This window comes from Pagrus major, chromosome 23 (genome assembly GCF_040436345.1).
Source record: "Pagrus major chromosome 23, Pma_NU_1.0".
Lineage (NCBI taxonomy): Eukaryota > Metazoa > Chordata > Actinopteri > Spariformes > Sparidae > Pagrus > Pagrus major.
In genome coordinates, this window is record NC_133237.1 from 16,240,172 (window position 1) to 16,264,499 (window position 24,328).

The following is a 24,328-nucleotide window of genomic DNA, read 5'->3' on the forward strand; positions in this document are numbered from 1 at the left end:
GCATTTCTGCTGGTCAGTGATAGGTCACAGATAGGCCGAGTGTTTCTAGGACTACTCATGGGATTACACAAAGGACCCACACAAGGCATTTTCATTACCAATTATTGTCATGATTAATCACTTAGTCTATAAAATGTAAAAATAAATTGCGATAAATGCTCATCACGATGTCCCAGAGCCCGAAGTGACGACTTCTTTTGTCCAACCAACAGTCCAAAACCCAAAGACTCTTCATTTACTGTCATAAATGAAAAAGAAAAGCAGCATATTCTTACATTTAGGAAGCTGAAACAAGCAAATGTTTGATATTTTTGCTCTAAACATGATCGAAACAATTAATTGATTATCAAATGGACCAATTAATTAACCTCCGAAACTCTAGTTTCATTAGCATGCTAACCAGCTAGCCCCTGTGCAAGCGTTGTGAATACCAACTGTCCCCTGGCCCCCAAGCTCTCAGTCTTAACCGCTAGCTGCATGGCTAACTGAGCTAACTAGCTGAGGGCAGCTACAGTTAGCAGCAGTAAGGTTACTCTGGTGAAATGCTGCCCCCTACTGGTTTAGAGTAGGAATTCATATTGCACCTTTAACTTCTAGTGCAGATCCAGATAAAGGGATGGATCCAGGAATCTTTTACATTGCAGGAGTTTTTTTTTGACATTTTCAGCAGTTTCTCAGGGAACAATGCATGGATCTTGATACAAACTGGTGACTGGTGTCTATGAGTGAGTACAATTTAACGGGGATCTGAAGAGCTTAAATTATTGTAAAGCAGTTTGAGTGATACAGGGCTATCGAGTTTGATATTGAATCAAGGCTTGATTGAATTGAAAGGGACTGGAAGGCATATTTTAAACCTCTAGTGTACAAGTTTCAAAATATACCAAAAAATTCAGGCTGAATTTTGGGGAAATGTGTAAAAAAAATTATGCACAGGTCTTGCAGATTATTTAATTTATTTATTAGATTTTGGAATTGTATTTTTTATTTTACCAGGAAGTCCAATTGGGATCAAGGTCTCTTTCACAGGAGAGATCTGGCCAATTAAATGGTGCCGCTCTAAAAAGCATCTTTGGTGTGAAAGTATCATATAGCTTCGGTGAAGATTTTACAAATTGAGAGAACCCTAACTGAAAACTTCAGCAGGAGGGCTTTCGGAGGTCAGCAGTCATAAATGGACGTGGTTTGGCTCATGTTTGAGTCGTGTGCGGTTGTTAGGGAACAAAACAGGACACGTGTTTGTTTTATTTTGGTGATGTCCAAGGCTTGTTGCTTCCTGGCTACTGTGTGACACACCAGTGAGGTCTGAGGAGAGAAGTGGTCATTACCCGACCAGAGTCGTCTGTGCACATGGAAACTGGATGGATCAATACCACTGGCATGGAGGAGGTGGAGTAAACTATGCAGCTGCGTGGGAAGGAGAGAATAGTTTTGCATACTGGAACATGTGATGGTGCTGCAGATGTCTGCTTTTCTGGAGAATTTTATTCAAGCTATGCGGTCCGAGATGTATTAACGCCTTTTTTGGGGGTTTGTGTGTGTAAATGTGTGTATCCGCATTTGACAGATCGTCTTTCAGAAAGTGGAACTGCTTTGAGGATCAATACTGACACACTGTCTGCACAAGTACACACACACACACACAACACACGTACACACACACTTTCACGCCCGCTGTCTCATCTGTCAGTTGACAGAGTTTTCTCCAGCTCTGTGGGTTTTCTTTCCAGCCAAGCAGATGGTGAACATTCAGAATGAAAGCAGATCCTAAGTCTTTTTGGATCTCCATCAATCCGGCAGTCTCTGGGACCGTCCTGCACGGGGCTCAAGTTTCTCGCCACTGACTGAGCCTTTACTGCTCTGCAACCAGGCCGCGGCCGCCGCCTCCCTCCACAGTGGACATATGTCCAATCTGTGCCCACTGCTTTTAAATCTCACATTCGATCGATGCTCGGAGCTGAATAAGCTGACAGTTGCTTCCATTGCTCCCCAGCAGATACCTCCAAACCCAGCAGGGTGCCTCTGCGCTCTCTTCTCCCATATCCTCGCCCAGTGTGTGGCACCCTACTGTGTGCATATAGGAAAAGCTGTGAAGAGCTCATTTCCCTCGTCTTCTCTTGTCTGTTTGTCCCGCATACCTGCAGCAGCAGCTGCACCAGCCAGCCCTCCTCCCTCAGCCCTCCACCCAGTGTGTTTTTATGTGACAGAATGAGCAGGATTTATTTCAGTGCGCGTGCTTGGACCCTTTTAACAGGGCTGGTTTTGAAAGCGCGCCACTTTGAAGCCCGCACCGCTCCTCAACTGTAAGTGATTTTATGAGACGTGTTTTCTGTGCCAGTCAACCAGGCCACCGCGCCACAACCAGATTGGTGGAGAGCAATGGGGATGCCATTCCAGCACACAACCATCTGGAAGAAAGAGGAGCGGAGGAAGTATGCGTACTTGTTCGCATATGTTTGTGTGTGTGTGTGCGTGCATGTAAAGGGGGAGAGGTGGTTAGCGCTGGCTGTGAAAGGAAAGTAAGTTTGGCTTTTCGGAGGAGGCCTCATACTGCCCCGGCCTGCTTCTACTGATTTATGAGCCTATGAAGGAAATCTCTCATTTGTCACTTTTCATCTCTTTTCTCCATTTCATCCTTTTTTTCTCTCTCTTTCCCTCTCGCTCAATGGACGTTTTTCCCGAAATCTTCCACTGCTTCCAAAGGCTGGAGAGGAAGAGGGAAGAGAAAAGGAAAGCAGCCAGGAGGGAGCTGCTTTCTTTTACGTATCTGGTTAAACCATGTCGAACAAAAGCCTTGTCTTAGTGGATATGTTTTAGTAAATATTCATAGATGTTGACATGTCAGCGTAATGTATTTTGTTTGTGGTACGGATGCGTGTCATTAGGCAGTGTATACTTTCCGCCTGTAAATAATTCAAAGCACTTGTTATGGTGCTGTTCCTGCTGCACTGTGGTTTGAGCATTACTGTTAGAAAATAGGAAGAAAAAAAAACATTGGGTCTGAATCCTCTGTAAAAACACACTCAGGTTTCCTGCTAATACCTGCGAGCCAGTACATTACCGCACTCGGGTCACAGTCAGGTCAACTGCAGTCTGGAGCCTGAGCGTGTGTGTGTGTGCACATGAATGTGCACTAATCATGTGTTTATGTGCCGGTGTGCACCTTACTCACTCAGGTGCTAGCTATAAATCTGCCTCACCCTTTCCTGGCCTGCTGAGGACACAGCAGGAGCGGTTGGGGTTTCGAGCTTTTTCAAAGCGGGGGAGGAGAGAGGAAAGGGAGGGAGAGGGTAAAGGGTTAGAGGGGAAGAGAGATAAATGAGGGAGGGGGCTTAATGAGAGCCCTGGCTCACATGATTATGGGACTGGCTGATAGAAATCAGGATCTTTCTCAAAGAAGTCAATTAACCCCCTCCCCCCTTCCCTAATTATGCATGGATTGCTCCACTGGCTCTGTACTGATAGGGCTGCTCGGCTCAGCTCAATATGCAGACTCATGCTGCCTCAGTCTACACAGGGTTGTGTGTATTGTGAGAAGCATTCGTCAACCTTTTTTTTCCTAGAATCTGTCGGCAGTCTGCTTTAAACTGAGGCTTTTTCAAAGCCATTAGTTATCCCCAACCCCCTCATCTTTCTTCTCACCTGTCAAGCTGGGAGCCAATACCGTGCAGAGCCAGGAGGGGGCTCCACCCCAGGAGGCCTCCGGTCATTAGTGCATTAGAAGCTAGATGTGTGGTCAGAGTAAATAATCAGTGTTGTACAATGTCAACACGACCAGGCGGCTCCTTCACAGCACCCACTGTTGACATAACTGCTCTCTTATCTGAGAAGTGCAAAGCCCAGCCCCACAATAGAAGACTGTGCCAGAACAAATACAGTTAGGAGATAGAAACCACACAGACGCACACGCACACACACACACTTACAGTGGCTGCGAGGGAATGTGTCATATGGCACTACAAGTCAAAGCTCCTGCTGCTGCTGATGCCTCCGTCAATATGGCACAAACAATCCTGAAAACAGTGGGGTGTTTGGATCTCAGTAATCTGGGTAAAGGACCTGCTCTCACTGCTCAACATGGTAAAGACAGAAGGCCGGCCTGACGGTCATGAGACACGCTCTGCTATCAGGAAATTAGCAGTTTTTAAAAGTCGCTGCTGCAATGATCACTTGAGGGTCAGTGTGTGAACTAATCAGAGAGAAAAGCCATGTTTACACCCAAAGTACTCCGGATGTTTAGTCCCAGGAACTAGTTTTCGAGGAACTAATGCTGCCCCAAGGCTAACCGCAGTAACTATGCTGACTATGAATCTAAGAAAAATGGCTTTAAAGTTTGTCCAGTTATAGTTAGAACGGTTATGTTCTTATTAAATATGTATTCTTCAAATCCTTCAAATCATGACCTCCTGAGACAATCTAAATCTAATTTTATTTCTTATTACATCATATCTGTATTTAATTGTTTGCATGTTTAAAAAGTTTAAATAGACGAGTAATTAAGAAAAAAAAAATCAAGCAATCCTCAAGTAATATTTTGTGTAGTTTAACCTATTAAAGGTGCAATATGTAAGAGTTGGTCACGTGTTTTAATTCATTCCAAACAAATAGGGGGCAGCATCTCACCAGAGTACCTGCTAACTGCCGCTAACTGTAGCTGCAGTTACCTAGTTAGCTCAGTTAGCCATGTAGCTAGCGGTCCTATTAGCTGACTCAAGTATGCCCGTACTGTGAGCTCACACCGCTAGCACAGGAGCCTTGGATCACCAAGGTTAGATGAGTGATATTTATTCATTCTGTTGTGAATGTGAATTGTGAACAAAAATGTTTAAAAGTCAAATTTGTGCATATGGCACCTTTAAGATGGCCTGATAAATTTAGTGTCATTGTAAACGTTATGTTCACTATTTTAAGAAATGATTTGCTCTCATACAATTTAATCTAGTCCCTGTCTAAATAGACAGCTGACACAGACTGTAGTAACTACATAGTCTGCGGTCTGCTTTAGCTTTTGCTTGGATTTTGTAGTTACTACAATTTTTACATCACTTTTTCCCTAAAATAGGGAACGATTAAATTTAGAAACATTGCCACGAGATAAAAAAAAAAAAAAACATTTAAAAGTTCAATTTCAGTTAACTATATTCACTAACTAATTTTGACATAAATTGTAGTTACTGTGATTTGGCTCCCTCAGCCAGAGTTTCCAGGATTTGGTAAATTAGTCCACTGATGTATGAAAAACGCAACGGCTATTTTGCACACAACTATACAACAACAACAAGTTCCTGTGCTTTGAAAACCTTAGGGATGTTTTGAGGGGTAAAATAATGTCCCCAGAACTTGATTTAGATCCTGGTCCCTGCCATGGAAACACATTGAGTTCCTCCAAAGGTTTCTAGCCCTCATGTGAAAGTTCCTGCGGCTAAAGAAAGGAAACAAGGGACAGAGGCTAACAGAATGAAAGATGGCGGTGGTTTGCCTTTCAAACCCTTGTTTAAGTACCTGTGTCACATTTGCTATTTTTCTGTGTCAAAACATTTCAGTAAGCTCTCTTCCCTTCATTGCCTCACATCACCCTAATAACTCTTCTTTATTCTCCTTCCCTGTCCCCCTCTGCCTCCCCCTTTCTCTCCATTATGGCCTCTGCCAGATCTAGAGTAGGCTTGGCTCACACTGGCGTTGTGATAACCTGCTGAAAGCTGTTGCCCTCCCGCGGATATGAGGGCACCCAGCTGAGGTTTCTCTTCGCTGCGTCTCCTCGTGCTTCCTCCCCATGACTCGTTGTCTTCCTTCCACAGATTCCCCAAATCGTTTCACTGGTCAGGCCTGTCACACAGTGTAGCTCGAGGCTTTCTGGCCCAACGCGTAGGTGCTGACATGTTTTATGGCCGGCAGAGCTAAGCGTATATTAAAGAAAAATAAGAAAAGCCAACATGTGCACTCATAGGCACGCTGTTCAAAGTCAGTTTAATGGTTACTCTGGGATGTCGGGTTTTTATTTGAGACCCAAAACACTTGGACCACTTGGAAAATGTATGATTTAAATTTCCATGCTGCTAACATGTATATAGTGGTACTTTTGTGGGCTTTTTTCAGTGAGTGCGTCTGTGTGTGCGTGTGGGGGTGTGTTTGGGGATGTGCTACGGCAGCTGCACCACATCTGTTAACTTCGATCAGTTGCTGCAAGCCTCTCATAACCCCACAAGGCCTCCCTCCTCCTAAGCCGGTGCTGAATATGACCTGCAGACAAATACTGAGTGAGGGGGCATGTCACGTGACCGTCCGGCCCGCCCACCTGTCCGGCAGGCTCGATGTGATCACTGCGAAGGAGATAGACGACTGCAATGGTTGCTGTGCAGCCAACCAACCAGACAGACCAGCCATGAACAGTTGATCAAGATGATATCCCTCCCATCCGTCTCCCTGGTCTGACCTTGAATTGTGCCTTTTCCTACCCCGCGCTGTTAAAGCCTACATCAAGCTAACCAGCTGGAGAGGAGAGGCGAGGCTGTTTTTATGACCGCCCTGCTCTGTGTTACACTTCATCTGCTCATGTTCGGCTGAGGATGACCTTCTCTTCTCTGTGCAGATTGCAGGAAATGCTCCTAATTTTACTCATCTCTGCTCAAGTGTGTTGCTGCAGATGTTGAGCAGGCCCCAGCAGCAGCATTCCATGGATGACCAGTGTCAGCAGTTGGGAGACATAACTCAACTTTAAAGCCGAGATTGTCAGATGCGTTTCGTAAAAGAATTCGCTGTGTGATTTGGCTGACCTTGTACGCACTTGAAAGTGTAGGCTGAGGAAGAAGGTGGTTATGTGTATGGGCCAACTGGAGTATTGTCCTTTGGCTGGGAGGCTTTGCAACAACAGAAGTCAAGGAGATGCACGTCTATTATACAGTGTGTTCTTTACAAGGTAATATTGTATATCGTTTGGCCTTGGCTACCCAGGTGCCTTCCCTCCCCTTGTCTGTAGGTTATCAGAACAAAACTGCTTGCATTTGTCTTGGCCAACGCTACAAGAATTAAACATTTCTCCTTTGTTCCCCTTGTGAACCAGCAGCAAATTATATTCAGGGCTGCAGAAAGACCTTGGGCTGGCTGGCTGGCTGGCTGGCTGGCTGGCGCGGCGGCTCTCGGCTCCGTTATCTGCACTGTTCTGTCTCTGTGCCTCTGACAGGCTACATCAGACGGAGAGAAGCCAGAGCAGGGAGCTGCCTTCTGTTTCTTTCACACACATCACTCCAGGACTTTATCATATTACAGGCCAATCCACCAGAACTCGGAGGACAACAGCAAAGCAGTCTCTTCAACAACCAGGCCCCTTCACATCCAGCACTGCTCTCCATGACCTAAAGGAGGCGCCGGGCCACAGATGTAAGAGGGAGGACAAGAACGGGACATTCCGATGAGCCCCAGTTCCCAGTTGAATGTTTGGATGCTGATTTATGGGCGGTTCTGACGGAGGGAGGGGTGAACCTGTGACTCCCCATAAAACAAGACGTTCATTACCCTCCCAGGCCTCGGGAAAACTGATGGACGAACAAGAGCAGAGAAACAGAGCAGAAGTGGGACGAAGGAGTGGGAGGGAAAGCGGTTTTTAAAAACCCAAAAAATGAAGAGAAAGTGTTTCCATTTTGAAACAAGCGGATGACGGCAACTGAGGGAAGAGAGCGAGGTGATGAGGGAGGACAGAAATATGGAGCTGAGCAGCAGGGGAAGGAGGCAGAGTGATGGAGGGATGATGGAGAGGGTGTGAGGACGGAAAGGGAAAACTGAGAAGGGGAATGAGTGATGGGGCTCGAAGGAGCAAAGGGAGACGAGGGGATGAAAGTGAAGAAGGAAAGACAGCAGGCAAAATCTGCCCAATGAATCGAGCTGCGTGCAGATTTATGTGGTGTTGTGGGTATCATTATACATCAACCAGAGGAGATGGGGGGACTCGAGCAATGTGACGCCTATGGGGTTGTGTGTGTGTGTGTTTATCTGTGTCTGTATTGCACCGCACTTTTATTCTCCATCCTCACGCTGCTCATGTCTCCTCCAAAGCAAACTGACTTCTGAGTTCGTCAGAACACACTTGCCTGTGGTGAGGTAACATCCACCCACATCCACACTCCACTTTTCCGTAGCCTATCTATCTAGCACTGCTGGCTGAGAGAAGAGAGGTTCAGACCACCCAGGACTGGGTAGTCAAAGAGCTGCTTTGATGTGGCACAAGCATATGTGCAGTGCATGGGTGCAATCTCTGCTAAAACACACTCGCAAAACACAGTTTTACTGCCTCCTGTGCGGCATCATTACTCCTCGTCACTGGAGCAGTGGGATGCTCAGAACGAGGGAGAGAGTAAAAGAGAGAGGCAGCCACCTCCTGTGCCAGGCAGTGCCAGGCTGAAATACTGGAGCCGTATGGTCACCCTGAGGGAGGGGAAACCTGCCCAGCCTAACCACATCTCAATTAACCAATTAAGTTCAAAAGTTAACAGGGGACTAATTAGAGAGAATAGTGCTGAGCACTTGTTTTAATCTGTCTTTTTCCCACTACCAGGCATGTCTGTGTCCGTGACCTGGCTGGCTGAGCTCTGGCTGCGTCGGCAGAAACATGGCACGCAAGCCGGTGTTAGTCACCCATCCATTCCCATGGCCAGAACATAAAACCAATGGATTTAGACAGATCAGTCATCAGCTGTAAAACAAACCAGATCCCGAACATTCCTTGTGATGTTTTCCAGTGGAACAGGAGAACCATGAAAATCCCGTATTTGAATCTGGAGATTGAGAGAAGTGAGAGAAGGTCCAAAAGTGGAGGATGGTTTTTAGTCATATCTAACGTGGCTATTTCCTGCTCGCCCCCTCGTATTTGGCCCTGCAGATGGGTTTTAATGGATGCCAAATGGGAGGTTTAGTGCCTCACTATTGGCCTGTTGGAGTCTCCTTTTAACACCATCACATTAAATGACTTGTGTTTAGGACTTGAGGCTACGGCGTGCTCCTCTCGTTGACAATATGCCTCAGGCGGAAAGTGTTTGTAACTTACCACTAAAAGTACAAATTTTATCCCTGTGTTCAAGAGGAGGAGGGGGGTTGTTATATTGGCTGCTACCACCAATAAAAGATATGTGGGCTCTATGACACAATTGTAGCGGGGCTGCTTTGAGCCCCGGAGCCAAATGCAGTGTGTTTGGAATCGGGCTGACAGCTAGATAGAGAGAGAGAGGTGAGAAATCCCTCTTTGACTCTACTCGTTTTCCAGCGAGGATATCTTTGTGCTCTGATTTTTTTTTGGGCTTTATTTGAAGGCCGTGACAATTTAAGTTCCTGCATGGTTGATTAGCTGTGTGTGCATGTGTTCCTGCTTGTGTGTGTGTGTGAATGAGGAAGAGGGTGAGAGAACTCTTGGATGTCAGGATGCAGTTTGAGGGGTGAAGGACTCCCCTGTTGTAAGCGAGGCCCTAGAGGATTCCTCCCCCTTTCCTCTCTTCCTCCTCCTTCCTTCTTCACCCCCCCTAACATTCATCTCTTCCTCTGTGAGATCCACAATGCTGGGAAGAAATGTGTCATTAACAGGGGAGACCAAAATAATGTTTATGGGCTCAAGCAGCACTGAAATCATTTTCCATATCAGTGCAACTGCATGGGCCCTGTGGGGGAGTAAATCTGATTTTCTCCTCCCTGTGCCAATGGGAAACATCATGGGAAAGAAAACAGATTGGATTGTTAGAGAGATGGCCTGACGCAGCTGTGGGCGGCTCTTTTTGTGTTTGGGTGTGTTGCTGTGTGTGTGTAACATGCATGTATGTGTGTGCATCAGGAGGACAGAGACAACTAGGGGGAGAAAGAGAAAGAGAGAAAGCAAAATAAAAATGCGGATGTTTAGCGTGCGTGCGAGGATGAGAGAATGAGACGGATGAGCCCCACTATGGTAATCACAATTTCACGCCTCAGGAATAAAGAGCCTGAACGCAACAAACGGCCCTGAAACGCTCTCATGTAACAATGGGTCAGTTAACAAGCGCACTCACCAAAGTTTGGACAGATAACAAATGGTTCTCCTTGAGGAGTGTGTAGCTGCCCTGTATACAAAGAACAAAGTGTGTCTGGCCATGCAAGCACTCAGCAAAATGTCAGGCCTTTATTGGCCATTTCATAAGAAACACTTGCATTTAATCTGAACCCAGAGACAAAAAAGCAATTGCTTTATTCGGTCGCGTGGAGGGGGATTTAATAAAGTAAAATGCTGATGGAAATAACAAGGAGGTGCTTGGAGAGAAAACACTTTGTAATGAGAGTCCAGTCCAAGGAAAACTGCGTTGGTCTGGTGTAATGTGCACTTCCTGTCACACCATGAACGTTGAAGTTCTCAGAGAAAGGATAGAATGGGAGGAACTGAAACCAGAGTTTGGTAATTTTGTGTTTTGACATCGCTTTTCTTGTTAAATCTGTGTTGTGGGAGTAGGGAATGCAAGTGTGCATGTGTGGGTGGGTGTAAAAGGAAGGTAATGGGCCTTGAGCTCATTTGTCCTGGCCTGGTCCTGCTGTTGTTTCGAATCTGTCCTCCCACCTTCTGTGTCCCAGCCTGGAATGTCTGCTTGTTGTCCACAGATGAGGCCTGTGACTCAGCAAACTACTGCACTTTCGCATGGATCATAGCAAGTACACCTAAACAATAGCGAACAGACCCTAACTGGTTCTGGACTGGAGCTAGTGCTGGTTCGGAGTTGGTTCAACCTGAGAGCCTTTTAATAACCGGTTTGCTTTTCCACGGGCATGAGAGTTACTCTAGAGCCACATCATTCAGTCACTGTATAAGAATGTATCCAATTTCCCAGCATTGTTAGGAACAACTATGGCGGACTACATCAACTCTTTACCAGTGTTGCTCCTGGCTTTGCATGCCTACATTGGCATCCAAACATGACTGGTCCTTGGACCACCTTTGCTTCGATTTGGCGTCCATAATGAAAATCTTTTGTTTACTTGTAGATAAGTCAGGACATGGTACACTTGCTCTGTTCCTTGGCCGCTGAAATACAAAGAACTGGTTCCAGAGTAGGTACTGGTTTCGAACCAGCATCTGAACTGCCTTGGTCGAAAAGGGGCACAAGTATAGGAGTTCTGCACTCGAGTTGCAGTGACATCAGATGGGCTTTGCCATCATTCAAGGAGTTTCCTTTTCCTCTTCTACAGCCATTTTGTCATCCCATCGCCATTTTTCAAGCAATGAGTGGTATATGCCAAATAAAAACAAGTAAAGTTAAAACAACAGCCTGAAAATCCATCAAGATAGGTAGCTGGCTACCAACAACCATTACACAGCACTAAATAGGACATTTCTTTTAAATTTCCAATTTTTAAGATAGTTGATTGTTGAGTCTCATATCCAGCTTGGGTGGCCTACCAAGCGGCAATACTTGACAAGTATTTGACAAGTTGGGAATGGGACTCAACAATCAACTATCTTACAAGTTGGACCTTTAAATGTCATAGACTCAAGACAAGCAGGTAGCCCTGTTGTAGTGGAAAACTAAACACAAGAGTCACCATGTGTATTGAAACGGGCTATAGATCCAGTTTCCTACTAGTGGGCCTTACCCTTAGCCCCTTCACCCTTACCCCAGCTTTTTCTTCTTCCCCTGTAGCCTTCATCCACACCGCCAAACCCCTCAGCCAGCTCTTACTTTGACACTTAGAGGTCTTGCTGTCTCTTGAACGACACACAAGGAACATAGCACACTTCCGGTCCTGTCCACTCTTCAGCAAAAAGCTGCACCAGTGCTGTGTGTCCAGCTTGTTATTTATAATGCCCATAAAACTCCTCTTCAGCAGGAACTCTTCCAGACGTCGCTATCTCTTCCTGTTGGCCACCCCCTGCCCCATTACACCACTGTTGGCACAGCAGTGATCGGATTAGAAGTGGAGCCCCTTTGTGACGATAACCCTCTATGAAAAGGAGGCTTGATGAATGATTAATTTCAGTAAAACTGAGGTAGAATACCTCTTGAGGAGGCCGGTCAGGAGGTGCCTCATGTGATACCTGTCAAGAAAGCTGATGTTCTTGCAGACTCTTGTATAAATTGTAAAAGAAGGTGAGACAGAAAATAGATGAAGGGAAACATATATTGCTGGGATGCTCTTTGACATCACTCTCTTCACTTACTAGAACAAAATATCCCTCAGAGACATTGTCTTCTATCTGTTCTATCTGTTTTCTATGTAGCATCACGGCCTGTGAAGATCCATTGTTGTTTTCAGGCTTCCTGCCAAGCCAGGACGAGCCAGTTGGACTAATTTGTTTAGGATTAGAATCTCTTATCCCTATCATGTCAACTTGTGTATTGTATAAACAGCTGGGTGCAGTGGGCGGGGATGCTTCAGCTGACCTCCCCTAGCCAATTCTATTTGCATAGCACTTCTGCAAAATTGAAAAAAAAAAAAAAAAAAGTCCCAGATTCCCTTTTACACTGCCATCGCTTCAATCGCGAGTGAGTGGCTGACCACAAAGCCACTCTGCAAACACAGTCTGTCAACTTCAGCGAGACGACCACCATACGCACACACAATCGCACACACAGAGGCTCGCATATGCTCGGCAACACACACTCCCACACACTCTCTGCTGCTCTTTCGCTCTCAAACTTTCTCACAGTTCCTCACACCCTTATCTACACTTCCAGTCTAAACTCTCGCCCCTTACCCCTCCTCTGGATGTTGCCCTGTAGTGCAGACAATCTTTCTCACTCTCCTCCTCCATCCATTCTTCCAACTGCTTCTCCCGCTCCCTTTCCACTTCTCCCACCCCCGCGCTGACCACATCCACTAAACTCACTCCACAGGCACGCAGTGTGGAGAGTGTCGGAGGCGTGCGCTGCTGGCACTTTCCCCCACCCCTGCACTGGGCCCAGCTCCAGGACTGGACCGCCTGCTCTCTCTTTCTCTCTCTCTTTTGCTTCAGTATGCTTCTGATCAGACCAGCCTCTGACGACAGTTGTAGAGGGGCCGACTCCCTCAACCCCACCATAAAACCACCCACCAACCCAAAAACACAAAATCAGGGCGGGAGTTTATAAAGCAGGGGGGCAAACAACTTTAAAAAAAAAAAACTCCTGCTACAGTTGTTTCTGAAAGTGAGGAGGAATTTGGCTACCAGTTCTGCTAATGTTTTCAAGATGACTTTGACTGTTTGAAGGAAATCCCCCCTCTTTAGTAGCCATTTGAAATTCCTTCTGCGTTTTATTGTGAGGAAGTAGGCGCTGGGTTAGTCAGCGGCCCTCCAGGGTAGCGTGTACAGTCTGTCTGGGGCTGCTGGTGTGTACAGTTGCCCAGTCCAATACAGCTTCCCTTCTGCGTTACTAGACAGGGTCAAAAAACTTAGTAATGTGTTTATGAGTGAATATGTGTGTGGAAAGTCTGGCTGGCTTCGTCTTGGGCGTCTGAATTCTTGGGCAGAACATGGATTTACATCGGTAGGAAAGTCTGATGAGGAAGACGCTGAAGTGGGAGTGAGACTCTCACCAACAGACACGCCGCTCAATATGTTTTCACTTGGTAAGTTAACATTCAAACGTCTATCGCTTCATCGTTTCTGTCTTCAGTCTCTCCTTCCTTGTGTTGAAGAGCCAAACCATTAAGAATCACAGCTCAGGCCACATAAACAAAGAAAATCTTAATAGATTTGAAGAATAACAACATGTCTGAAATCTCAATCTCATTCTAATGTTATTAGCACAAGTTCTGTCATCTTGTCTAGCTGTGTCAGAGTTAAAGCACTGCCAGTAACAGCTACTTTGACTTTATTTTAAGCAGCTCTCGGAAAAGAGAATGTTTCTTGTTTCCTCTTTGATCGTCTAACTCTTGCTGATATTGATTTAATTTATTTGAGACAAGAAGGAAGGGGATGTGCGTTTTGTCACAGGACATGACAGAGCGGGATAGTATGTGAGCTGAAATCATTCAGCTATGGAGCCTGGCTGCCACATGGTACTGACCGCTGACTGTGCAACCTCAACCGGCTTTTTTTCATTCACTCTTTTTGCGATAGGTGTGTGCGTGTGTTTCCATCTCTCGTCGCATTTCTTCTTCTTCTTCTTCTTGCTGATCACTGAGCTGTGGAGAACAGGTTGATGCAGTCACACCTGCAATATTCTCTCTATCGCTCTTCTTCTCTTGTCACCATCACTCTCATCTCTCGTTGTCTGTCTGGTGTCCTTGTCTAGACGACACGTCCATCCGTCCCTTCAGGCTGCCGTCTGCAGATAAGACGGAGAGCTCCAGACTACCTTGGCTCACTTTTCAAGAGCAGACAGGGAAATATGATGCACGGTGAAATAATTGCACATTATCTCCTCTTAGACAATAGGCATAGTCGTAGATCTACGCTCGCATGTGTGTGCGCTTGCGTGTCCAGGCACATGAGTGCGTGTGAATGGGTGTGTATTTCTCCAGGAGGAAATTTTGATCTGATTCCCAGCATTCAAAAGAACAACGTGTTGTGGGCGGGTGCTTGTTGTCAGCTTTTTTTTCCCATCACTACTTGGCCCACACTTAGATGAATCCCTTTACATCCTATTATTGTATAATTCCTTGTTAAGATGCCAAACAGCTCGCCCTCGAGTTACATTAATGGATAGAGGCGCTCATCGGAGCAGATTGGTGACCCAAACAGGGCAAAGATTATGACTCCTCCCTCCTCGCAGTCGAACAAATTAAACCTGATTCCATAGAAAGGTGTGTGTGTGTGCGTGCGTGTGTGTTTGTATGGGTTGGGTTTCAAGGTAGGTTAGGAGGGCCGCTGTTGCCGAGCAGCACACTGACCAACTGCATCTGCCCACTGCTGTTGTAATGGCGAGCGTTCAGCCTCCTTGCCTCGAGCGCTGTTTCTCTTTCGTTCCCATGACAACTAGGCCTTCATCCTCCCTGCTCCGCCTCCCCGCCTGCTGCTCACTCTGTGCCGTCCACGGGGGCCTCCGCCTGGGCCCCCATTACTGTGTGTGCATGCATGTGCACAAACTGGACTCCTTCACCCTACTACACCCACACTGGAGCGTGGGTGGAGTAGCACCAGTTAACACCTCCACCTCCAGAGGTTTTTGGACGTTTGTGTGTTTGTTCCTGCATTTTTTTATGCATTTGAACACGACTGTGTGAGTGAGGGTGTCAGGGTGGGATGTATAGATGTCAGGCAGGGAGGTGGTGCTCCCCCGTCCCAATGCCCCCCTCCACTTTAATTCTCTAATAGGATTAATCTCCATCGCTGTCAGGGATCGGCGCCGATTAGGATGCACATGACCCGATTTTCTTAAGAGCCCATACAAGTGCACTGCTGGCACTACTTAAGAACTAGAGAAATAAATATACAGGGTTTAAAATAAAAAACACGCGAGCAGAGAAAACACACAACTTTTACAAGGAGCTGGTGTTGCGGTGGCAGGCTCCCTGGATCCATGTCACTATTTAATAAGCTGCTAAATAAACAGTTATGGTGACTCCAGTGCTGTTGCTGTCATTCCTGGGACCTTCGCTCCACTTGTTCAGAACTGCTATGGTTGGCACCCAAACAGCAAACACTGAGGCAGACCAGCCCACTTTTATAACCTGTGTGTTTTCTCACCGACACCTCTGATTCATTAGTGTTTAAATGAGTTTAGGGAGGGCACCATATTAGATTTCTTAGCTTTAACATTGGTATGATGAGGTTTGAGCAAACTGTGTATTTTCAGCAGGAGCTACACAGCAGACATAACCCAGATGGAGGGGTCCTTTATTGTGTGACAAGCCGTGGAGACAGCGTGACAGAGGTGAAGGCCACCACATTAATATTCTGTACCTACTACAGTTCCGGGTACAGACCCTATGGCCAAAACTGGATCCCTGAGATCTAGTCGTGTTGAGGGAAGGGCTTCGTTTATGAGGTTATAAGGTATTTGTTCAATCCCCTTCTCCCCTAACATCAGCTTAAACTTCAAAGATCTCCTTGCCTGGCATCTAGACATCCCCTTTTTATGTATTGTCCCTCTCCTCTCCTTGTCTTTCTGGCAAAGGCTCTCTCCTCTCGCAGTGTGTGAAGAGGGGCTTCACGGCCTCTCTCTGTCACTCTCTATGTCTCTCTCACCCTTTCTCTCTCTCTCTGGGGCAAGGCTGTTAATAATGCAGGAGGATTAGCTGATTTATGTGAGCCGGAGGCACTGAGGAAAGCTGGGGTTTCTCGGGGCGACAGGCAGAAAGAGAGGGGCCGGGGAGTGTGCAATGTGGAGGGCGGTGCCATACAGGAGCCCTGGGTGTCTGGATGACGGGGACTGGATGTCAGCCTAGCAGGCACGCTGGCCACAATCCTTACAGTCCACAGAGCTCTGCCAGGAGGGCTCTGCAGGGTCAGGGGTGATGGGAGGTGGCAGCGGAGAAAAGAGGAGGCTTCCTCTCAGTGGCATGTACAATGATGCTATAGCAGCCATTACTGTGTAGCGTTCTTCTAAAGTCTTCCTTGGCATTTCAAATGCTTGTAATGGTAAATTAAGTTCTCCCGTTGTTTGTTTGCGTGTGTTCTGTGTTATATCCCACTGGCACAACGACAACCAGATCGCTTTGCTTTCTCCTCAGAGTAGCAGCTACTAACAACACGGAACAGAACAGTTTATTCATTCGCTTAGTCTATAACAGAGATGAGAAAGCAGACAGAAATGGTGCCAGGCTGCCAACCTGGCTGTACTGCCGACCAGCTTTCACTTAACCTGTAGACTTCGTGCCCGGCGGCAGACAGAACTGAACGGTGAAAGTGACATTTATAGAGAACAAATCTATATGTTGATTCCTTATTCTGTTGCCATTACATTGTGCATCTACATTTACTTCATAATGATGATTTAAAGAAAAGAAATTGTATAATGTCAGTTTAAAAAACATTTTATAGCAAGGGCATCATTTAGAAAATGTACTTTAAATCAACTTTAGTATGACTTAAGCAGAAAACCATGTCTAAGAATTTATGTTTAAGGCCCAATCGACGATACAGGTGCAGTCATTTTAAAAAAATATCTTGGAAAAGCCTGCTTTGGACAAAACAGCATGATGCACTTGTGGAGCCAGGCTGCGCACGTATCTGGCTATCATATGTAATCAATGGGAAAAGTGATACAACTCTGTGCCTTGCAATGAAAAGCTGAACATAATTCAACTTCTAAAAACAGCTGGAAAACAACGTGACGTTCAGCGTAGATGAGGAGTGCCCACCAGGGGTGCCATATCATAGGAAAACAATGGCTTTGCTGGTGACGTGTCTCAGTGTGATTGGCCCCTAAAGCCTTACTTTGACCTGGAAATTATGTTACCTGTAAAGAAAGTCTAAAATTGATGTAAGTGATTTTCCTGCTGGTTATGTAGGGGTATTGCACACAAAACCTTGGGTGAACTTTGCATGAGCTTTATGAACAATGTGCAGCAGTGACACACTCCCAACCTGCATGTTTGGCTGTGTTTGTCAACTCACTATTTATACCACCGAATAATTGGTGTTGCCTGGTTTCAATATCCTCTACCATCGCTGTGATCTCGCCTCCCAGAAAGTTTGATTTTATCTGTTGGTCCATGGTCCATGGCTATTCCTGACTAAACCCTGACTTTTGCTGTCCTGAAGCCCCGGGTCTCTTATTGTTTCAGACAATCTATAAACAATAATAAATCAAACAACTAACAACAAAAACGCCATAAATAATTACCATTACTGAAACAAGGAACATAACACATTTTGCCTTTTAGATTTCCTCCTGTGGCCGAATTTTGGAGGCTAATTTGTGTTGCAGCTATAAATGTGCCAGTGAAACACAAAGGAGACTGTAATTGTTTTCCCATGAGTTTGTGACAGACTGTCATGTGAGCACACACACACACGCACAGGGTTGGTTTTAAGGTAGTTTTCGAGGTAAAGCTCTGTGAGGTTGAGGATTGTGGGGGATTTCCACCTGTCTGGGGCTGTGGTGCAAAGTGTGACAGCGCGGTGTGTCTGGATGTGTGCGAATGCATGTCCGCTCCTATTTCTATGTGGGAAGCGCATGTGTGTGTGTGCCTCTGCATGCTCCTGTGCTCTGGCCCATGAGCCATAGGCTATTCTGTGCAGACTGATGGGTTTATCCCTGCTGTCTGCCCAGCGGATGTGCTCACTCACTGCCTGGCTGATTAAGACTTCCACACAATTGTTCTCACACTCCCAGAAAAGGATCGATTCATGTTCGGACTGATTCATGCTTAAAGAAAATCAAATCAAACAGTGTTCCTTGTTAGATCAGCTCGTCATGAGAGGCTGATAATGAATTTTTACCATGTTGCTCTCCCCTCCGTTTTCCTAGCTTGCCCTGCGCGCACAATGTATGCTGCATCGATGTGTGTGTTTGTGCAAGCATGTGCATGTGTGCTCTCATCCAGGCATCTTCATACATATGCATGAGACTTCATGGCAGTGTGACTTGGGGGAAATGAATGTGCAAAGAGCCGGGCACCCGGGCCCCTCGCTCAAGTGCACTGGCGGGCGCGTAATGGGAATGTAATTTAAGCAGTGGTTAATCAGTGTGTTTTCTCCGACTTGCCCAGCAATGCATAATAGACAATCAGCCCCCAGTCACACGGGCGTTGCTACGAATGGTCAATTACTCATCATAGTCTTGTTAAACACACAGTTCAGCCAGCCAGGGACAGATTGCTCTGCTGGTGCCATCATTATGGTAAAGAACAAAGCAAAGCAATGCTATGTGTCAGAAAGAAAGAGGGACAAAGGGGGAGAAAATAGAGACAATGAGGGAAGAAGCATGCACATAGTGTATGTCTGCTCAGTGAGATGGGACCACAGAGGAAAGGAGAGGAAGAGTGACAAAGCAGAGGGGGGAAGGAAAAGGAGCAAAACGCCGAAACATAACCAAAGAAGAAAGTACGAGAAACGGGCTGTCAGAGTCGTACGGCGAGAGAAAGGAAGAATGAAAGAAAGCGAGACAGAGAGGGTGAGGTGAAATGGAGCAGAGCCATAAGAGAGATTGAGGGCATGAAAGTGAGAGATGGAGAGCATAAGATAATGGAGGGAGGGAGAGAAATTGAGAAAGGGACACTGGGGAGCGGGAGCAAAAGTGTGTGAGAGTGAGAGGGAGAGAGCCTGAGAAAGTGTGTACTCAGCTGTGAGATGAGACCTCTGTCTGCCCATAGGGAGAGGCAGTGTGAGGGGAGAGAAGGCGAGGGGAGAGAGGACTCTGCTGTCAGTGAGGGGGAGGAGAGTCTCACACTCTTTTCCTCTCTCTCACACACACACACACACACACTCATTCACCCTCTCCCCAGGGCAGCGATCAAATCTGCCTGGCTTAATGATTCACCTAGAGGGCCAGTGGGCTTCATCCTTTTACATCTTGATCTGATGCAGTTTCTTTTTGGTCACACGCACAGTCACAGTGTACTCTTCTAATGCTAACCATGTTCTCTCTGCTTACCTTTGTCCCTGTGGGAATGCAGGCAGTGGATTGATGGGCAATTCCTCCGCCTCCTTCATGGGGACCTTTCTGGCCAGTAGTCTGGGTACCCCCCCTTCCCACCCGTCTCACCCTTCCCGGCCGCCCTCCTCGCCCTCCTCACCCTCCTTCCGGGGCGGACCCCACTCCAGCGCCTCTCAAATCTGGTTCCCCCATTCGCATGAAGGTACCTCAGATCACACACAAACACACGCCCACAGCCTCACCCGCTCATTGTCTGGATGAGGATATTCATATCTTGGCAGTATTGGGGACGGAGCTTTGCAGGGTGTATTGTTACTCTGATATTGTGTATTTTTAGGCTGTGTTAGGTTTCTACCAAAGCACGGCTTGTAATCATCCAGCGAGCGCCAGGCTCTCGCCCTTTTATTTGTGCACCAAAATAGGCACAAGCCCAGCAAGTTTGGGGACAGATCACTGTGCCATGGTTTCTGGACGGGGACACAGGGGTTAAAAGTTCATCCGAGGAATCTTGCGGTATTCGATTCACGTCAGCAGGAATGTCACTCAAGGCTCTCTGAAGCAGCGGGCGCAGTAAAAAGCTGCAGTGATTGCAGAGCATTCAGCTGGTGTCACAGTTTAATAGGGTGGTTCCCACCCAACGCTACATACACGCACCGTCAGGAAAATATAAACACACACACTTAGTTCAACACCTCACATTTCTGCTGCTAAGATAGAGCTGGGAAGTCATACAAGGATAAAGTAAGAGAGATTAATCTGCGAGGGTATTTTCGGGAATTCAACAGCTAAGGATGACACGTAAATGTAAAACCTATCCAATACCACCCACCGATATATTAATGCAAGGTCTGCTTTCCTGTGACTCCACTTCTGTCACTTTTTACATTTACATGTTCGTAATCTCTTGCTAATTACATGACACGATACCATCTAGTGAACCGCACGCTTTGAAGTTGACGGACTCTTGTTGTTTCAGCCCTCTTGTGTTTATTTATTTATTTTCTAAGAATAGCCCAGCTGTTAGTCCATGGGGGAACGCCAGTGGGGAGTGTTTGTTATTTGTGGTCACTGATCAGCGGCGCCCCAGTTGCGTGATGTGTGGCTGCGGCTGATTGGGTTTAGTGCAGCTGAGATGCTGTGTGTGTGTGTGTGTGTGTGTGTTTTTTTCTTTTGGAGGTTGTTAAGCCATTGGATGCCTCCCAGCCACCTCCTCCCCTCCCCTCCCCTCCCCTCCCCTCACCTCGCTCTTATGTCGTGGCCACCAGGGGTTGAGTCAGTGGACAGCTGCTACAGTGCTGAGACTCTTTCAAATAAACAGTGAGACAGGAAGAATAAATTGGAACGAGATATCAACTCCAGCATCAGATCAGTCAGAAACATTTTCCCTCAAAGCTCATTTAGTAATCATCTGTTTCTTTTACCTTATAGTTTCAGGGTTTCATTGTCAAAGATTTTCTTCTTGTGGAAAAGTAGAATAATATTAATAAGAGTGATGATGATAATGCCAAGCCTAATAAAAGTAATGGAGGTGATTATGACTGGGATTATTACTCAGTTGGCAATGGAGGCCATTATCTCTATTGCAGTTTAATTGCATATAACGCACTAAGAGCATGATTGAATCCAGACTGTTCATCAACCACATTCAGCTGTTCCCTCCTCAAGATAATTGCATATTGTCTTTTTCCTGTTTTGCATAAAAAGCAAGTCATCAAAATGAGCGGCACAATTACCCAGACTCTCGCCTCCTCTCTCCGGGTGTCAGCAGAACCCCACCAGCAGCAGAGCAGGCACTGATTCGAGTGTGCGAGTGTCGGCACATTAGTGTGTCACTTGTAACCTTAAAGATATTCTCTGGATTTTTTTTTTTTTTTCCCCGTGTGTTTTTTAAGTGGCTGTGCACATGCAAATCTAAGCATGGCAGCTCAAATTTGTATTCGAAGATTATTGTATGATCCACACGTGTCTGGCATATACCTGTCATGGGGCGGAATGTCTTTGTCTCGGCTGTTCTTCTGACACGTTTTCCAGAGTAAAGAGCCCAAATCCAGCATTTTTCACTTGCTAACCAGTCACTTAGTGTAGATAAACAGTTTATTTATTTTACTTTTTACCTTTATTAGGTCAGTCAATTAAGAAGTCTTCTTTTCCATGCAATTACCAGACTTGAAAAGTGACAATAATTAGAAAGCAAGTCTGCACAATCCTCTCTGAATGTTTTATTTTAGGTGAAGAAATGTATATCTGCAACAAAAAGGTGGAGGAAGTATTCAGATCCTTAGTTTGAAAATGCTGTAAAAATACTCTTTTACAAGTTAAAGGGGCACTAAGAAATTCAGAAGGTAATATTTAAATATTGATAAGGTAATAATGCTAACTAAACAACATTCATTTTTTCCATAACTGAATAAACAAGCTGTTTTCTGAGGAAAATAAGGTCCCAAGAACACTGTTTGAAGCTAGAAATAAGGCAGGGTCCGCCAAATATAAACAAAGTAAAACAGTATGAAATGCGTTGTCCTTTCAGGGCAGTTTGTGTATTCAGTTCAGTCAGTCTTGAAAACGAAAACAGTTTGTTTATTTAAAACTACATAGTGCTCCTTTAAAGTCCTGCATTTAAAATGTTACTTAAATGTGTAAGTATAATCAGGAAAATGTACTTAAAATATTAAAAGTAAAAGTAGTCAATGCAGAAAAATGTAATCTGTGACTGTTACACTGTTGTATATTATGTCATTACATTATTATTACTCATGCATTAATGTAAAAGCAGGATTTTACTGTTGTAGTCAGTTTAGGTGGAGCTCATTTTTAACTATTTTCTATAGACTACTGATCTTTATGGATTAATCTGCTCATTATTTTCTTCATTCTTGATTATTTATTATTATTATTATTATTATTATTATAGTTTGTAAAAATTCTGGAGATAGCGAGAAACGGCATCACAATTACCCAGATCCCCAAGTTACACCTTCACAATGCTTGTTTTATTGAGTCAAAATCAAAATAAATATAAAATAACATTAAAAGTATTTAATAATTAAAAAGAAACGCTGTTAATCTTTACATTTGAGAGTAGTTGCCATTTAATTTTCTGTTAATCGACTAATCATTTCAGCTGTACTTGTATAAACTGTTAATGTGGTTTAATTTATAGCACAACATCAAGATCTTAATTTGTAAAGTAACAAGTAACTAAAGCTGTCAGATAAATGCAGTGGAGTAAAAAGTGCAATATTTTCCTCCAAGATGTAGTAGAGGAGAATTCATAATGTAGTTCGTTACCATCCACCTCTGCATAACTAATAATAGACAATCAAATCAAAGGATTCACATGGCTGATATTTTTTAATCCAGTAAGTGCAGAAGTGCATGAGAAAAAAAATGTCAAAAAAACAAACAAACAGTGTTTTCCTGCAGATGAAACTGAATCGGAAGAAACCTATCAATCCAATTTGGAAAGAGCCGTCTGGGCTCAGTTTCTGGGGTTTGAAGGCCAAATACGAGAGAAAAAGATGTGTTTTCAATTGAATCCACATTAGTGTAGACATGGTGTGAGTATGTTTACAGAGACCCAGTTAAGTCATGCATACAGACCACATTTCTATCGGGAGCATGATCGACAAACCATTAGCTGAGTGACACGTTAAGCAAACCTATAAATAACATCACCACATAACAGTGGTGGCGTGGGCCTGTGGATCAGGGTAACTTTGGCTGTGAATTTGGTTACAGAATAGTCTTCTGTTTACTTTCGTTTGAAGATTTATTGTGCTGGGAAAAGGAAAGTGTGCACGGTCGTACAAATGCCGAGATATTTCTGTGAGGTGACAGTGCCAAGAACCGAACCCATTAGTGGCTTTCATGATGTCAGAGGGTAGCACGGATTAAAGAGGTTTTTTGTTTCAGATTCTCTCTTCAGATTGATTGCCAAATACAGTAACAGCCATTGTGTGCACCACGCATGGGATTGTCTGTTGTTCATTTGCTGAAGGAGAGACGTGGACTCGCTGACACAGAGGCAGGCAGAGAGGGGCGGCAGTGTATGACAGAGACAGATGCACTGTAGTGACCGTTTTAATAAATGTGATGTAAAATGTTTTTTCATAACACCTGGGAAAATGGATTAGGCCCTCTGAGCTTTTGAAAGATTTATTTTCATGTTTGAATAAACCCCGCTGAATCAACTGAGTGGAAAAATTAAAAAAAGAAAAATGGACCAAAGAAAAAAAAAAAGAAAACCTGCGGGCTCCTCACAGGCTCGAGGCCAGCTGGCTGCGGTCCAAATGACTTCTTACGTTATGCCAAAAACAATCGCAGTCTCATATCTCTGTCAACACATATAGACACACATGCGTACACACACACGATTGCCCGCACACACCTGTCTAATCCACTTCTGTTTGATACGCCTTTCCAAGCCTATCTTCAGTTGTCCATCTTTTCCTTCTGTTAGCAGTTGCTAGCTTTTCCTTTTGTGGGATTTAAGCTGCACCCCCACCTCTCCTCTCTTCCATACTCCTGCCTCTTTCATTCTCTCTCTCTCTCTCTCTCTCGTGCCAGCCTGCATCCCTTCCTTTCAATTAGTCAAACCTGAAGAGATCCACCACCGTGCTGCCCCTCCTCCGCCAAACCCCTCCTCCTCCCTCTCTGTGTCTTGATGGTTCTGTCACTTTTTCTCAATTAGCGGACCTGACAGGCAGCTAAGCTTGCTCCTCCTCTCCTCCCGGTCTGCCTCTGCCATGCTCTCTCTCTCTGTCCTTATATCATTCTATCTGTGAAATGTTACAGTCATTTCCCCCTGGAGACTATACAGAATTCTGCATTTATGTTATTTTGCAAGAGTGAGGGGAACTCTCATG

The 24,328-nt window shown here is 45.3% G+C and overlaps 1 protein-coding gene across 1 annotated transcript in view; it reads left to right on the forward strand.

Moving 5' to 3' along the window:
* The window catches only part of bahcc1a (BAH domain and coiled-coil containing 1a), a 70,155-nt gene that overhangs the window by 15,581 nt on the left and 30,246 nt on the right, over positions 1–24,328 (forward strand). The window contains exon 3 of the mRNA XM_073495159.1: positions 19,483–19,665. Coding sequence (XP_073351260.1) covers positions 19,483–19,665 — 183 coding nt within the window. The remainder of the gene's footprint in view (positions 1–19,482; positions 19,666–24,328) is intronic.